Source organism: Bos indicus x Bos taurus, chromosome 6 (genome assembly GCF_003369695.1).
Source record: "Bos indicus x Bos taurus breed Angus x Brahman F1 hybrid chromosome 6, Bos_hybrid_MaternalHap_v2.0, whole genome shotgun sequence".
NCBI classification, from domain to species: Eukaryota; Metazoa; Chordata; class Mammalia; order Artiodactyla; family Bovidae; genus Bos; species Bos indicus x Bos taurus.
In genome coordinates, this window is record NC_040081.1 from 30,607,977 (window position 1) to 30,626,232 (window position 18,256).

At 38.9% G+C, this 18,256-nt stretch overlaps 1 protein-coding gene across 3 annotated transcripts in view; it reads right to left on the reverse strand.

Annotated features, from left to right (window-relative positions):
- The window catches only part of SMARCAD1 (SWI/SNF-related, matrix-associated actin-dependent regulator of chromatin, subfamily a, containing DEAD/H box 1), a 90,720-nt gene extending 73,517 nt beyond the window's left edge, over nucleotides 1–17,203 (reverse strand). Inside the window, exons 1-2 of one of the 3 annotated variants that reach the window (XM_027544054.1) lie at nucleotides 17,070–17,203; nucleotides 16,222–16,460 (exon numbers count right to left, since the gene is read on the reverse strand). In XM_027544054.1, the coding sequence (XP_027399855.1) occupies nucleotides 16,222–16,411 (190 nt within the window). In that variant the 5' untranslated portion in view covers nucleotides 16,412–16,460; nucleotides 17,070–17,203. Of the gene's footprint in view, nucleotides 1–16,221; nucleotides 16,461–16,734; nucleotides 16,948–17,069 lie in introns of those variants that run through there. The other 2 variants (XM_027544057.1, XM_027544056.1) reach the window with 2 other exon arrangements.
- Nucleotides 17,204–18,256: the final 1,053 nt, after the last annotated feature.

Sequence of the window (18,256 nt, forward strand, 5' to 3'; positions counted from 1 at the left end):
CTTTTAAACTTCTCACTTTTAAAAAAAATGAGGGCTCCACAAGAGTCTTTGCTTATGCTGGTTATACCTATAATATTTACCTCATCAGAAAATAGTAACTAAGAAAATGTTTAAGAATTTATTTAGGACTTCCCTGGAGGTCCAGTGCTTAAAAATCCTCCTGACAATGCTGGGGACATCAGTTCAATCCCTGGTCCAGGTGGACTGCACACGCTGCAGGGCCACTAAGCCTGTGTGCCACAACAAGAGAAGCCACTGCAACGAGCGCGGCATGCAGCAACTAGAGACAGCCTGAGCGCAGCAACGAAGGCCCAGCACAACCACAAAGCAAACAAGAGGAAGGAAGGAATGCTTAAAAAGAAAAAAAAATTAATAAGAAAACTATATTCCTTCCTCCCCCATCCCTCAAATTCAGTGAGACAAGTAGCACTGTTTTAAATCTGTGAAGATTCCTGGTTTAATAGAAAGACAGCTAGATTCTCATATCTGTTTGTGCAATTATCTGTTGAAGTGTATTGTTTTTGTTTGGTTTACAAAGGAAATCATGCCTCACCACAGTTACATAGTTAAGGAAGGAATATTTTTTAAAAATAAAAAAGTTTTACTTTACTGTGGGTATTTTTTGACAATGAACCCAAATTTGACAGATGGTAGTTTTTCTAAAGGTTGTTGCAATGTGGAGTCTGAAATGATGTGAACGAACTTTTCATTCTGTTACATTAAAGCGTTCCAGTCAATCTTGCACTTTAATAGCCCCTTAACCCATGCATTATCTTTTTAAAGCATTGTGTGCACTATCTTTTGGAAAATATTGGTTCACTCACTGATTAATGCATATCTTCCAAATGTTGACATGTCATATTTTTTTACAAAAATGACATTCATTAATCTCACCACTGGTTTCTAAATATCTGGAGACTGTCAAAATCACATTTGTAGATAGGTTTTCCAAAATTCAAAAGTTTTCTTTGAAACTAGAATTTTATCATTTGCATAAATACTGTCAGTTGTTTTCCTTGATATCAGATCATTTTTTTGAAAAAAATGTCTGTTAAATACCTGTCTACATAGTGTGGTTTGTCAGTCATTCTTTTAAATAAAAATGGTGCTCTGTGAAATAATGACAAGCTCAGCTCAAACTCAAAGCAACTGCTCAAATGCTTTCTCCTCAGACAACCACTGCACTCCAGCATGCAGCGAAGGGGAGTTCACATTTTGTTTCAAAAAATATTAAAATGGTGCCTACTAATAAAGGTTGATTTATTAAAAACTATTTTTACTGCTTCATCAAGAACATTCTTAAGTGAAACTGACATTTAAAAATTTTAAGGATACAATGACAATTTAGAACAGCCTGGAATCTTGGCCTCAATTCACGCGAGGGTACCAGCAGTTTTACCTATCACTGCTTTTGCATCATTGGTGCAAATACCAGTATAGTGAAAAAGGCAGGCAATGTCTTAATATTATTATGAAATAGTTTTAACCCTTTTGGGTCCAAGGGAACCCAAAAATTCACAGGTCATACTTTGAAGAATAAAGGGATACAGTAAGAGCTTTACATAAAATATCAACTTTCTAGTATCAATAATCTGGAATTATAATAGTGCTGAAGTGCTTAGATTTGTTTGACTATTTTCAGAACAACCGGAAAAATAGCTAATAGCCAATGGCCAAAGAGATATTCCTGATGTAATGACATTTTTTGACCAAAGCAAAGAAGCACTTTTAAGCAACAGCACAAAGGAGACAGGAAGGAAGCAAAAAAGAAAAGGATAGAAATGCGGGAAACAATGTGACAACTAGAAACAATTATAAAAGACACTGGCTACTACTCTATTCTGACTTTGTTGCAGGCCTGCTGTATTTAAGGCACTGTACCAGGAGGTTATGGATATTAAAGAAAAAAAAAAAAGGCAAGTTACAGTTCCACTTGCCCTAAAGAAACTAATTATAGGAGCTAAATAGCCATGTACATAAATAGCTATGTTATGAATCATAATCTGTGCCACCTGAGAGGAATCAACAAAATGCTAAAGGAACGTAAGGGAAAACAGCCTGTCCTTTCATGTAAAAATAACTTAAAAATCCTGTTTTAGGAACAGAAGATGGTATTTTCCGATTATCAAAGGCAATGGGAACCTACATCATTAGCATATGAAAGAAGATTCCAAGGTTCAAGGGAATAAGCCCAAATGAAATTCTCCATTCAGTTCAGTTCAGTCGCTCAGTCCTGCCAGACTCTTCATAACCCCATGAATCGCAGCACGCCAGGCTTCCCTGTCCATCACCAACTCCCGGAGTTGACTCAGACTCACGTCCATCGAGTTGATGATGCCATCCAGCCATCTCATCCTCGGTCGTCCCCTTCTCCTCCTGCCCCCAATCCCTCCCAGCATCAGAGTCTTTTCTAATGAGTCAACTCTTCGCATGAGGTGGCCAAAGTACTGGAGTTTCAGCTTCAGCATCATTCCTTCCAAAGAAATCCCAGGGCTGATCTCCTTCAGAATGGACTGGTTGGATCTCCTTGCAGTCCAAGGGACTCTCAAGAGTCTTCTCCAACACCACAGTTCAAAAGCATCAATTCTTCGGCGCTCAGCCTTCTTCACAGTCCAACTCTCACATCCATACATGACCACTGGAAAAACCATAGCCTTGACTAGAGTTGGTAAAGTAATGTCTCTGCTTTTGAATATGCTATCTAGGTTGGTCATAACTTTCCTTCCAAGGAGTAAGCATCTTTTAATTTCATGGCTGCAGTCACCATCTGCAGTGATTTTGGAGCCCCAAAACGTAAAGTCTGACACTGTTTCCACTGTTTCCCCATCTATTTCCCATGAAGTGATGGGACCGGATTCCATGATCTTCGTTTTCTGAATGTTGACCTTTAAGCCAACTTTTTCACTCTCCTCTTTCACTTTCATCAAGAGGCTTTTTAGTTCCTCTTCACTTTCTGCCACAAGGGTGGTGTCATCTGCATATCTGAGGTTATAGATATTTCTCCTGGCAATCTTGATGCCAGCTTTTGCTTCTTCTAGCCCAGCGTTTCTCATGATGTACTCTGCTGCTGCTGCTAAGTTGCTTCAGTGGTATCCGACTCTGCGCAACCCCAGAGGTGGCAGCCCACAAGGCTTCCCTGTCCCTGGGACTCTCCAGGCAAGAACATGAGTGGGTTGCCATTTCCTTCTCCAATGCGTGAAAGTGAAGTTGCTCAGTCTTGTCCGACTCTAGCGACCCCGTGGACTGCAGCCCACCTGGCTCCTCCATCCACGGGATTTTCTAGGCAAAAGTACTGGAGTGGGGTGCCATTGCCTTCTCCCATGATGTACTCTGCATATAAGTTAAATAAGCAGGGTGACAATATACAGCCTTGACGTACTCCTTTTCTTCTTGGAACCAGTCTGTTGTTCCATGTCCAGTTCTAACTGTTGCTTCCTGACCTGCATGTAGGTTTCTCAAGAGGCAGGTCAGGTGCTCTAGTATCCCCATCTCTTTCAGAATTTTCCACAGTTTACTGTGATCCACACAGTCAAAGGTTTTGGCATAGTCAATAAAGCAGAAATAGATGTTTTTCTGGAACTCTCTTGCTTTTTCCATGATCCAGCGGATGTTGGCAATTTGATCTCTGTTTCCTCTGCCTTTTCTAAAACCAGCTTGAACATCAAGAAGTTCACGGTTCACATATTGCTGAAGCCTGGCTTGGAGAATTTTGAGCATTACTTTACTAGCGTGTGAGATGAGTGCAATTGTGTCGTAGTTTGAGCATTCTTTGGCATTGCCTTTCTTTGGGATTGGAATGAAAACTGACCTTTTCCAGTCCTGTGGCCACTGCTGAGTTTTCCACATTTGCTGGCATATTGAGTGCAGCACTTTCACAGCATCATCTTTCAGGATTTGAAATAGCTCAACTGGAATTCCATCACCTCCACTAGCTTGTTCGTAGTAATGCTTTCTAAACCCACTTGACTTCACATTCCAGGATGTCTGGCTCTAGGTCAGTGATCACACCATCATTATTATTTTGGTCGTGAAGATCTTTTTTGTATAGTTCTTCTATGTATTCTTGCCACCTCTTCTTAATATATTCTGCTTCTGTCAGGTCCATACCATTTCTGTCCTTTATCGAGCCCATCTTTGAATGAAATGTTCCCTTGGTATCTCTAATTTTCTTGAAGAGATCTCTAGTCCTTCCCATTCTATTGTTTTCCTCTATTTCTTTGCATTGATCGCTGAAGGCGGCTTCCTTATCTCTCCTTGCTATTCTTTGGAACTCTGCATTCAAATGCGTATATCTTTCCTTTTCTCCTTTGCTTTTCACTTCTCTTCTTTTCACAGCTATTTGTAAGGCCTCCCCAGACAGCCATTTTGCTTTTTTGCATTTCTTTTCCATGGGGATGGTCTTGATCCCTGTCTCCTGTACAATGTCACGAACCTCATTCCATAGTTCATCAGGCACTCTATCTATCAGATCTAGGCCCTTACATCTATTTCTCACTTCCACTGTATAATCATAAGAGATTTGATTTAGGTCATACCTAAGTGGTCTAGTGGTTTTCCCTACTTTCTTCAATTTAAGTCTGAATTTGGCAATAAGGAGCTCATGATCTTAGCCACAGTCAGCTCCTGGTCTTGTTTTTGCTGACTGTATAGAGCTTCTCCATCTTTGGCTGCAAAGAATATAATCAGTCTGATTTTGGTGTTGACCATCTGGTGATGTCCATGTGTAGAGTCTTCTCTTGTGTTGTTGGAAGAGGGTGTTTGCTATGACCAGTGCATTTTCTTGGCAAAAACTCTATTAGTCTTTGCCCTGCTTCATTCCGTATTCCAAGGCCAAATTTGCCTGTCACTTCAGGTGTTTCTTGACTTCCTACTTTTGCATTCCAGTCTCCTTTAATGAAAAGGACATCTTTTTCAGGTGTTAGTTTTAAAAGGTCTTGTAGGTCTTCATAGAACTGTTCAACTTCAGCTTCTTCAGCGTTACTCATTGGGGCATAGACTTGGATTACTGTGATACTGAATGCAGGAACCCCACGCCCGAGGCCAGGGGTGGCAGCCGGGAGGAGCAACCCCATGTCCAAGGAGCGGTGGCTGCAGGGGCGCAGGAGGGCCTAGAGGAGCTATTCCACGTTCAAGGTCAGGAGGGGTGGCAATGAGGAGATAACCCTCGTCCAAGGTAAGGAACAGCAGCTGTGCTTTGCAGGAGCAGCTGTGAAGAGATACCCCACGTCCAAGGTAAGAGAAACCCAAGTAAGACGATAGGTGTTGCAAGACGGCATCAGAGGGCAGACACACTGAAACCATACTCAAAGAAGCTAGTCAATCTAATCACACCAGGACCACAGCCTTGTCTAACTCAATGAAACTAAGCCATGCTTGTGAGGCCACCCAAGACAGGTGGGTCATGGTGGAAAGGTCTGACAGAATGTGGTCCACTGGAGAAGGGAATGGCAAACCACTTCAGTATTCTTGCCTTGAGAACCCCATGAACAGTATGAAAAGGCAAAATGATAGGATACTGAAAGAGGAACTCCCCAGGTCACTAGGTGCCCAACGTGCTACTAGAGATCAGTGGAGAAATAACTCCAGAAAGAATGAAGGGATGGAGCCAAAGCAAAAACAATACCCAATTGTGGATGTGACTGGTGATAGAAGCAAGGTCCGATGCTATAAAGAGCAATATTGCATAGGAACCTGGAATGTCAGGTCCATGAATCAAGGCAAATTGGAAGTGGTCAAACAAGAGATGGCAAGAGTGAATGTCAACATTCTAGGAATCAGCAAACTAAAATGGACTGGAAGGGGTGAATTTAACTCAGATGACGATTATATCTACTACTGTGTGCAGGAATCCCTTAGAAGAAATGGAGTACCCATCATGATCAACAAAAGAGTCCGAAAGGCAGTACTTGGATGCAATCTCAAAAATGACAGAATGATCTCTGTTCGTTTCCAAGGCGAACCATTCAATTCTCCATTAGTGGTGTGCAAACAGAAGACAAACTTATATCCTAAATTATTCCAGTATACATTTATTCATTTTCATACCTAAGTCTACCATCACACAAAAGAAGGATTTAAACACCTGCCACTGATTCTACCTTTCCAAGGGATCCCAGATCAAAAACTATTCAAAAGAAAAAAATCACTGCTAGGAGATTATGAATTCACACAGAAAAGTCTACATCAATTTGTTAATCCACAAATAAAGGTGATGCCAAAGTAGAATGAAAACACTTAAACCTTTGATTCTGTCCCGTAGTCTTATGTAAGTGTGCCTTTTTGCCATTTTGACATTCTAATTGTGTGCTGTTCTACATGATTCAATTCTCTAATATGGCAACTGACTTTCAAGGCCGTTCCTTTCAAGGCCATTCCTAGTGAAGCACATCATACAATTGCCCCTTTAAAAGGTTTATTACCAAAAAAACAGATCATAAATTCTGGACAGTCTTAGGCTTCCCTGGTGGCTCAGTGGTATAGAATCTGCCTGCCAGTGGAGGAGACCTGGGTTCGATCCCACATGCCAAGGAGCAACTAAGCCTGTGTGCCCCAACTACTGAGCCTGTGCTCTGGAGCCTGCAAGCCTGTATGCTCTAGAGCCTGTGCTCTGCAACAAGAGCAGCCACCACAATGAAAAGCCTGTGCACCACAACTAGAAAGAAGGCCCTGCTCACCACAAAAAAGCCTGCACGGCGATGGAAGACCCAGTGCAGCCAAAAATAAAAATTAAAAAAATTAAGAAAATATAATCTGGACAGTCCTAATTTGAACGACATAGTAGACAGGGATCTTCAGCATCTTAGATAAATCAAACTATCTCTGATGAAAGCTCTCAAAAAAGACAAGGACTACACTAAAAGATTGAAGATTAGTTTCTCATACACTAGCTTAAAATGAGAAAGAAGAAACATTTCAGGCTTAAGCCAAAAGAAAAGGTAAAGATAAACAGAAAAAATGTAAAGGAAAGAGTCATGTGATTTATAATGGACAAGGTCAAAGTGTTAAACCTGAAAAGTACTTTTTAATAAGAATTTATATCTACATTAAAAACATAACTGACATGTACAAATGAATTTTAATAATGAAATGCATAAACATGGCAGGATACATAGAACAAAAAGTCAACAGAGACAAAAATGAGGCTTTAACTGTCTAGTCTAAACTCTTAATAGAAAAGGCAGCACCAAAATAATTAAGATATAAAAAGATATTTTTTAAACTATTTTGATTGGTACCTACTGTAAGAGACACATTATAGATTATGACCCTAAACACACAGATCACTAGTTATATAACAAAGGTCTCATAGGCTTTACTGTTATACTTTGATAATTTTCTATTTGTTGTATCTATGAAAAATAAGTTATATGCATTCAGCCAGGATCCAAGAAACTGACTTTATGACATGTTTGTAATCCAGTTTGAAAAAAATGATATAAATAATAACTCATTATTTTTGACATATAAGTAAATGTGTAATTAGATTATGCATTTTCAAGTACTCAGAGCTTTTACAGAAATTCTTTAGTAGGCCAAAAAGAATATCTCAGTAAATTCATCAAAGATGAAATATTACAGACTACATTCTCTGGTCACAAAAAGTAAAATTGGAAGTAAATGTTAATAATAATGTTGAAGCAAAATTTCAGTTACTTGGATATTAAAACAACAAATAAACAAGAAAAACAAAAGAAACCACTCCTTTAAACTCTCAGGTCCAAGAAGAAGAAAAAGCAAAAACATATTAAAATCTACAGTACAGGAATACCTCTTTTCTTGCATTTCACAGATACAGTGCTTTTTTTTTTTTTTTTACAAATTGAAGGTTGATGGCACCATATGTTGAGCAAGGTTACTGACATTTTTTCCAACAGCATTTGCTCACTTCATGTCTCTCTGCCGTATTTTGGTAATAATTCTTGTAACATTTCAAATATTGTATGGTGATGTTTGTTACGGCGATCGGTCATCAGTGATCCTTGATATTACTGTTGTAATTGTTTTAGGTGCCCCAAAAGCACACATATAAAATGGCAAACTTAACTGATAAAACGTTTTATGTGTTTTGACTGCTCCACCCACCTGCCACTTCCTTCATCACTTTCCCCCTCTTCCAGCTTCCCTATTCCTTAAGACACAACAATAAATTAGGTCAGATACTAACCCTCCAATGGCCTCTAAGTATTCAAGAGAAAGGAAGAGTTGCACATTCCTCTCTCTAAATAAAAAGATGGAAATGTTTAAAGTTAGTGAGAAGGCAGGTCAAAAGCAAAGACAGGCTGAAAGTTAGGCCTCTTGCAGCAGTTAGCCAAGACATGAATGCAAAGGCAAAGTTCTGGAAGAAAATTAGAAATTCTACTCTAGTCAATCTACAAACAAGAAGCCAAACAGCTTTACTGCTGATATGGAGAAACTTTCAGTGGTCTGGATAAAAGGTTAAACCAGCCTCAGCACTCCCTTAAGCCAAAGCCTAATTCAGAGCAAGACCCTATCTCTTTCTTTCTATGAAGGCTGAGAGAGGTGAGAAAGTTGCAAGGAAAAAAGTTTGAAGCTTGAAGAAGTTAGTTCATAAGGCTGAAGGAAAGTAGTTGTCTCCATAACATACAAGTGCATGATGAAGCAAGAAGTACTGATATAGAAACTGCAGCAAGATATCCAGAAGATTTAGCTAAGATAATTAAGGAAAGTGGCTACATTAAACAAGAAAAGTTTCAGTGTCAACCAAACAACCTTCTAATGGAAGAAGGTTCCATCTAGGACCTCCAGAGCTAGAGAGGAGAAGTCAATGTCTGGCTTAAAAGGATAGGCTGAATCTCCTGTTAGGGGCTAATGTAGCTGGTGACTTTAGTTGAAACCACTGCTAATTTATCATGCCCGAAAATCTTAAGGCTCTTAAGAATTATGCTAAATCTACTCTGCCTATGCTCTATAAATAAATGGAACAAAGCCTGGATGACAGAAAAGTTGTTTAAAACAGTTGTTTAAAATACTAAGTATTTTAAACCCACTGTTGTTACACCTACTGCTCAAAAAAACGACTGCTTTCAAAATATGACTGCTCAGGGAATTCCCCAGTTGTCCAGTGGTTAGAACTCTGGGTTTTCACTGGTGAGGGCCTGATTCAATCCCTGAATAGGGAACTAAGATCCAACAGATGTGAAAGAAGAAAATACGGATGGATATATTTATAATGTGGTGGTAGGGAATGGCTTTCTTTTATCAGTTCTGATCGGGACCTAAAACCATAAGCCTTAAAGAAAAAGATTAACAAACTGACCATTTAAAAATGGAAAACTTCTCTGTTGTAAACAACAAACAGAATTAAAAGACTGGAATAAAAAAAAAAAAAGGCAATTTAATCGTTCATTAGCCTTTTAAAGATTAGAAAGGTTTGCAATATTCTGGCCTGGTATGAAAAAGCAGACATCTGAAACCAGCCTGTAGTCTAGTGCAAACTGGTAAAATTATTATGATGGGTTATTTGGCAATTACTAAAATATTAATTCATATTCCTTCTAACATGACAATTTCATTTCCCAGAATTTTCCCACAGATTGTACCCAGGCAAAAACATCAATATAAAAGAATGGTCACTACAGCATTCTTTAAAACAAAAAGAGGAAATTAACCAAAACAACCAATGTCTATTAACACGGAACTATATGAATTATAATACATCAATGTATAAGACATACTGTAGTCACTAAAAACAATTCAAGTATAACATATTTTATATGAACAGGGAAAACATAAAAAAAATCTACTTTGAGGGGACTTCCCTGGCAGTCCAGTGGTTAAGAGACTGCACTTCCACCGCAGTAGGCATGTGTTTAATACCCAACTGGGCAACTAAGCACATGCAGCATGGCATTTGGGGGAACCCCCCCCAAATCTACTTTTTAGTCAATAGTGAGCTGCATTACAATATACATAATACTATTTTATCTAAAAAAAAAACACAAAAAACCAACAACCTAGAATACATATAGGTAGGGAAAAAAATGAAAAAATGAAAATACCAACACTAAATGAAAAGATTACATTAGAGTCTCTCCATTACACAATTGTTATAATCATTTTTTATATAACACTTTATTTTGAAGAAAGCAGCACAAAAACTAAAAAGGTAGAAAAGGAAAACATAGACAAAAAATGTACATTTAAAATGAATTTAAGACATTTAGACTCACAGTACTTTCTATTAGAACAATTGAGCACTAATCTTTTTAACAAATACGACTCTTCAACTAATACTAGCAGACATTAGGAAACCAGAATTTCTATCCAAAGATAAAATGAGGATTCACATTTTGGCCACACACACTTAAGAGGACTCAGTAGTTAAAGTATCACTCAACAGTTAAAGAATCGTGAGGTTAAAATGATACGTGCAGCTTCATCATTCAAATGATCTCATTCATTTTGATTTCAGAGAACAAATAGACAAAGGAAGTGAAGTCCAAAAGTGATAAGATTGTAGAATCCGTAAGTGGCAGAGCATTGTTCCTTGGAAATCTTTTCACAATTAAAAAATTTTTTCCTCCTACTTATTAACAACAGTTACTTTCAACATGATGACCACACCAAAATGGCAGCCACTATAGAAGACTGACCATTTCATTAAGAAATTCATCAAGCATACACTAAAGCTTTCCTCCATTCCAACCTCAGAACCACCTATGAATCATCTATTTTTCTCTTTTACTCCCATTCCCCTGGGTAAAATGTGTCTTCATGTTTTTCTCAAAGTTAAACAGTCCAGCTACAGTTGCACTCCTACCTCCCTGACGCCTCTCATCAGATACCATCCCCCGTCTTTCATCCTTTCCCCCTCCACTAGCTTCTTTCCCTCAGCTAAAAAATATGCTCAATTTTCAATGTTCCTCAGACATCTTTTCTTGACATTATTTCCTCATCAAGCTGTTCTCTTTCCCTTGTTGGAATAGGAGTCTTCATCTGCTTAGTTTTCTATTGAAACTGCTATGGGCCAACAGGAACTTTAATTTCAAAGAAAAGAGGTCTCTGATCAGATCTCATTCAAACTGATTTCTCTGCAACATTTGATACTGTTCACTATACAACACCAATGTGGAAACTCCCCTTTCTTTTGCTTTCAGGGTATTACCATTTGCTTACTATTCTGTCATCCTTTATATCTTTCATTGGTTCCCCTTCCTTTATCCATTTTTAAATACTGATGCTTCTTACTATCTATTTTGTTTAGGACATTTTTTTGGCTGGGGGCGGGGGTGGGTAACTACCTCAAGGATGACTTCAAAGTTGATTTCTCATATTCCAACCATTCTCTGAGCCCTAAACTCCAATGTTCAACCCTCTACTAGACCTTGCTACTAAAACATAAACGCAAATTCAACATGTTTTGGTATCTATCTCTTAATCCTGCTGCCTAATTCAGTTGATAGTGCTACTAACTCAGCTGTCCAAGCAAGGAACATCTGCATTACCTTTAAATCCTCCACATTTAACTGATCATCAAATATCATCATATACGTATCATATAAAACATCTCTAAACTGCCTCCTCTGTCATTTCCCTGTATTTAGGCTTCAATTATTCCAACAGTTTCATTGCTATTTCTCCCATACTGAAATGTTCTATATAATGTATACCAAATAAAGTCCATTCTCCCTGGGAGAGCATATAAATAGGCCTCTCAAAACCCACCAGTCTCTGTTTCTAAATCTTTTCTGCTTCATGCATACTGCCCTATACCTCCTCTTCCATAGATAACTTCACCTATTCCATTCACATACCACATTCCAAGGCAACATGCTTTTATCCCTTGTTCACTGAATAAGCAATGAGTCATTGTTTAGTGTTCACTCAGTCATTTCTCTATGATTTTTCCTGATTCTCTGCAGAAAGAAGGAATAATCTAATCACTGTGAATTAGACTGCGGTCCTACACTGCTTAATATCTTCCTTTATTAGAAGTTACCACATTGTGCTATTTTAACCATATATATTTATGTGTTCTTTCCTCTTGGTGCTCCTTGAGGATCATGCTTAGCTCAATGTTTTATTCTTTATGCATAAAACAGTAGATTCTCTCCTCTCACACTCATTTGTCACTGCTTTATTCTCTCCAAACCTGCTATGCTCCCAGAAAAGTAAAATAAAAAAGAAAATGTAAGTAGTTATGACTGATAACTCCAGGCACTAATGAGAGTAAAATAAACCGAGGTGGGGGGAGGCGACCCACAGGTTAAGTGTATGCCCTCATAGCCAAAGGCTGGATTAAGGGAGCCTGCCCTCTATCAAAGGTAGTTTCAAGTATCCCAGGCTAAAGATGACTGATGGCTATGGCACTGTTTCACGATCATAAAGAGGAAGAGGGACATTTAAAAATATGTACGAAGTACTATTATCACCTATTCATCATTCAATACTCCTTTTTTCAACACATACTTTGAATGCCTACTATACACCAATCATTGTTCTAAGCAATGGGGATGGACAGATAGGTAAACCAGGTCTTTGCTCTCACAGATCTTACATTCTAATAAGTGGAACATAAATACATAATGCAAAGTTAGTGATGGATACTATACAGAAAAATACAGTAAAGGGGGTGAGGGTTGCTACTTTAGAGAGTAATCAAGAAAAGACCTTCTTAAAAAAAGGTAACATTTCACTAAGTCCTAATACAACAGCAGAGTCACATGCAGATAACAAGAGAAAGCGTCTTGGAGGCAGATGGAAAAGCATATAGGAAGAAGAAAAGATTGAATGGGGTTTGGCATATTCAAGGAACAGTGTCCCTGTGGCACTGTAACTGAAGGAGAGTGGTATAAAATAAAATCTTAACTCTTAGGTAAAATAATTGGATTATCTGAGAAAGAGTGATAACAGGTAATTTTAACCACATACAATTTCCATCCTGTAAGTGGACTCAGACCCTAAAACTGATGTAAATAAACAAATGTAGCCTAATTCTACATAATAAGAGTAAATTACCGGTTGATGATAAAGAAAGGTCAATATTCATATCCCACTGATGATACGTCCACTGATTTCCCAATGTCCATATTCAGTCTGATCTTAAATCCAATTTTAGTGTGTTGACCTCTCCTCGGAACCGTGTGTACGCACGCTCGATTGTGTCTGGTTCTTTAGAACCCCATGGACTGTAGCCCACCAGACTCCTCTGTCCATGGGATTCTCCAGGCAAGAATACTGGAGTGGGTTGCCATTCCCTTCTCCAGGAGATCTTCCCAACTCAGGGATCGAACCAGGGTCTCTTATGTCTCCTGCACTGGCAGGCAGGGTTCTTTACTACTACCACCACCTGGGAAGCCAGGGGCCCAAGGCCTGATGTTTATTTCAGCACCCCTCTCCCGCCATGCTAAGTTAACCTGCTTTTGGTCTATTGCTTAACTGGCAGGCTCCCCTTGTGGCTCAGCTGGTAAAGAATCTGCCTGCAACGTGGGAGACCTGGGTTCAATCCCTGGGTTGGGAAGATCCCCTGGAGAAGGGAAAGGCTAACTACTCCAGTATTTTGGCCTGGAGAATTCTAGGGACTCTATAGTCCAAGGGGTCAGAGAGTTGGACATGAGCGATTCTCACTTTCAAACTCAGGGCAGGACCTTTGATTCTCATTTGAATTTTTAAAGGCATACCCAAGGTCTTACAGTGGGTACTTCATACCTATTCTAATGTATAGAACTACCTTTATTCCCCTCAATTACTTAAACTAAGATCCTTAACATCCATTTTATCTCATTCCTACACAAGGACCCAGATGTAAAATCTTGTACTTTCTTACTCTGAAACTCTTAAGCCTTGTTCTTCTGTTTGTACTGCCACTGCTGTTTGGATTAAAAGAGCTTCCCAAATGATTTCTCTCCCTTTAAACACTACACTCTAGCAATACATAGGTTTCATGACTGCCAGGTTGATTTTTTTTTTTTACAAAACAAGTTTCTTTCATTATTTTACCCAAGGGCTTCCCTGGTGGCTCAGTGGTAGAGAATCTGCAAACCAATGCAGGAGACTCGGGTTCGATCCTTGGGTCAGGAAGATCCCTTAGAGAAGGAAATGACAACCCACTCCAGCACTCTTGCCTGGGAAATCTCACAGACAGAGGAGCCTCGTGGGCTACAGTCCCTGGGGCTGCAAATATTCAGACATGACTTAGCGACTAAATAAGTACCTCTGGAGTACCTATAATATTAAGTCTAAACTTTGCCTTACTTTTCAAGATTCTCAAAAATCTACAGGATCAATTAAAATAATCTTTTCAGTAAGCAAAGCTCTCTCTTCCAAGGAGGATGAATCCTTACCACTCCTGGAACAAACTTGATTTTTGTAATTCCCAAGTGTCATTAAGACTTACCCCACAATTTCTAAAGCAATCTCAGTTTTAAAAAGAATTTACATATGGAAAGTCCAAATAAAGAGAAAAGAAGCGAAGTCTCCTTAGAGAAAAAAAGGAAAGCAGAAAAAACACCTTCTGATTAGAAAAAGAAACTAAAAATTTTACATTACTGATAAATAACTGAAACATTTCATTAAATTCCACTTTACAAAGTGTTTTTATTTTAGAGATGAAAAAACTGTGGATCTCAGAAAATCTGAGTTACTTCTCCGATGTCCCATTTAACAAAAATTAAGAAGCAGAGGCTCCCAAGGACTCAACATCCCATGCCTACACCCTGGCCTTTCCTTCCCTAACCACAGAATAAACAGATTAAAATATTTAGTTAAAATATTAAAGTACCTGGATGTTTAGACATTAATGACAGCATGTTATGCAAACCAAATTATCTGCTGAAAGAATGCACACAGGGATGTCACTCGTGCTTAAATCTTTCAGTGCTCTGAATTTAGGTTAAGTTCAAAATTCTTCGAATAAACAAAGCCTTTCAAAATTTGATTCCTAATTACCAGTTAGTCACACCTACCAAATTGTTCCATCAAGTTCCAATTACACCTAAGTATTTAAATTGTTATTCTAATGATAACTTGTAGGGACTGTTTTCAATGTTATATTTAAGTAGAACAGCAAACAAAATGGGGATATCAAGGGTAAAGACAAATATTACTAATTCTGTAATTTAAAAGGTGCTTATGAAATACTGAGCTTTACACTAAAAAGGGTATTACTGAAATAAACATTAAAATATAACTTCTAATATTCCTTTCATCCTTCATTAGAAACTGAGTGACATAAATGATTAAAAGTTTAAGTTCAAGAATTAGATTGCTTGGATTTGAGCTCCGGTTCCACCAACTTCCCAACTTTACCCACCAGGTCTCATTTCTTCAAAATGTGGGTAATATCTTGTAGGCCTGTTTTAATAAGAGAATATGAACCACTCACCATTATGACTAAAACATAGCAGCAGTTCAAATATATACTAATAGTTAACTGTCAGAAGAACACAGATTAAGATGGGGATGCTAATTTTTGGCTTTCTCAAACCCTACTGTTCGTAACAATTTGCTGAAGAGGTTAAAAAAATGAAGAACCACCATGAAGAACACCAATTATTGGGACTTCCCCTGTTGTCCAATGGTTTAGATTTCAAATGCCAATGCAGAGGTGTGGGTTCAGATCCTTGGTCAGGGAGCTAAGATCCCAGATCTCTTGAGGTCAAAAAAATGGAAACACAGAAGCAATATTGTAACAAATTCAATATAGATTAAAAAAAAACAGTCCATATTAAAAAAAAAAAAAAACTCAAAGGAAAAAAAATTATTCATATGCACTTTGGAAGTCAGTGGTTGGCAAAATCTGAATGTGACCTGCTCTTCATTTGTTCATAGACGTTTTCTTCAGGCAACCTTGAATAAAGTCTTAGCTCACAGCAGGTTATCAATTTTTTTTGGAGAAATACTGGAATGAATTTAAATGTGTGGCAGTAACAGCCTCAAAATCTATCATAGGACTGAATCACCTAGTTCTTTTTCCCATAGCTGCCATTCTGACCTAAATTCTGATTTTAGCTGCCATCACTGGGCCATATTTAAGAACTTATGCAGAAGTGAAACAACTATGGACGGATAATCAGTTGGAGGTACATGGCGCCTATGGCAGCCCCGAAGCTGCATGTAAAAGGGCATGGTGAAGGACAATGCATCAGTATGTATGACATCAAGAACAGAAATCAGAATCTCTTCTGCTTTTCTTCTTAAAAAACAAAAACAAAAACACGAAACTCTCTTGATGCTGTATCAATTTCTAACATTGTAACTCACCTGTTTTTTCAGTTACATCTGAATCAGGGGTGCCTGCCCTGCTAACTTCCCCTTCAGCATTCTCCTCTTCAGCACTAAGAGAAATTGGTGAAGAAGGGCCAGGCTGGGAGGGTTGAGGGGTTGCTTCGGGCGCTTCCTCAATCTTATTTCTTTTCTCAAAGCGAAAACGGTCCAGGTTGAAAAGATTCATATTGATATAAACTACCACTTCGTGGGGTTTGGCGCTATAGGTGAACTATCTGCAGGGAGAAAATAAAAAGAGAAAAAGAGGCCATGAAAACAACATAAAATACAAAGCCACAGCAGTTCATTCCCAAGGCAATTAAGTGCCCGCAAACATGCCAGTGGCTCAGCATGACTATTATGGCTGCGCTTCATTGTTAGGCCATAACAATCAGGTGGACAGGGGTATCCTTTTAAAATTTTCCATTGCTTTTTTTCACTCCCTCTCTCCCCCACCCCCGCCCTTCCTTCCTAGAACCACACGCTGACCCTCGCGCAACCTCCTCTTACCCCAGCACGCGCGGGCACGTTCCCCACGCTAACTCCCCTGCGGGCCGCGCGCCCGCCCACAGTGAGAGAGACTCCCTGTACTAAGATGCTCCCTGCCTCGAGAAAGGACGTGCCAGGGCCCGTGCCTCGACACTGCAGGGACACAAAGGGGCCAAAGCAGGGGAGCGGCGGAGGCCGTAGTGGCGGGCACCCGCCCGGAAGTTGACGCGGCGCGAGCCCAGCTGAGAGGAAGCTGATAGGATCAAGAAAACACAGGGAAGATTCAGAAGTGCAGACTGCTGAGGCATCTCTTTCAACGATCGCTTGCTCTCTATCACTCTCCCCCTAGTACTTACAGTCTTGCAACTTCGGTGCGCTTAACAAAGAATGAAAAGCAAAAATAATTCTTGGCGTGCAGCGACGGTAGCCGGGCCGGGACCTTCTAAAACAGCACGGAGAAGCCCAATGAGCGCGCAGTGATGACGCAACACGCAACCTAGGCTTTTCTCTTCCCCAGCGACGTGCGAGGGGAAAAATGTCTAGGCGCGCGCCGTTGTCATGGTAACCTGTATCCGCCTCTTTCCCTTGGAAGCGCGCTTGTGGCCTGTCTCTCCAGGTTAGCCAGAAAGTTGTTAAGTAGAACAATAATAAATAACACAATGACAATAAATAGCCTAATAAGGATATTTAATATAATATCTGACATATTATAATCTATACATTTATATAATCTGTAAACAGTATAACACCGTTGTTCTAAAGGCATTACGTATAATCGCAACCCTTTCAAGAAGCCTGTTTTTATAAAACAAGAAAACTGAGGCCTGCAGATGTTAAGTAGCGAAGAGGGAAAATCGAGGTATGTTGAATTTAAAAGCGTATTAACTGCCTCTGCACTGTTGGTGGGATTATTCCTAGAGTGGAATATGACAATTCACATATCTTGATAGAAGTATTAAGAATATTTCCTCTCTTTGCTCCAACATTAAAATAAACAGACAGTTTTTGAATCGTAATTTGATCCCCTGGTTGGCATTTACCTTGAAGAATTTCTATAAGTCATTCTTCTGCCAAATACATTGGTCGTTGTAAACAAATTAGCACTGTTTTTAAATCAGTGTTTTGAATTATGTAACGTAAACCCACAATTTGAATTGTGTAATGTAAACCCATAATTACAAAAATTAATTTTGTAATTAATTATCTGGGTCCATAAGATTCAGGATCAATGACTGAACAATTGGGATTTCCATTGTACTTATCCTTGATATCCCATGAAATGCCCTAGATTTATGCATTAACTTATAAATAGTAAATTCTTTTTGTTAATGAAAAATATTTGCTTTAAGATCTCCTCTTAGCAACTTTCAAATATGCAATACAGGATTATTAACTGTAGTCACTGTGCTGTATGTGTAATAGAAAAAAATGAATCTTTGCTTTACATGCAGAAAGATCTAGCATTGAAAATGGATTCGATTAGCTTGATGACTTTGGTCATATTGTAAATAACATCTCTGAGTCTCAGTTTCCTCATCTTTAA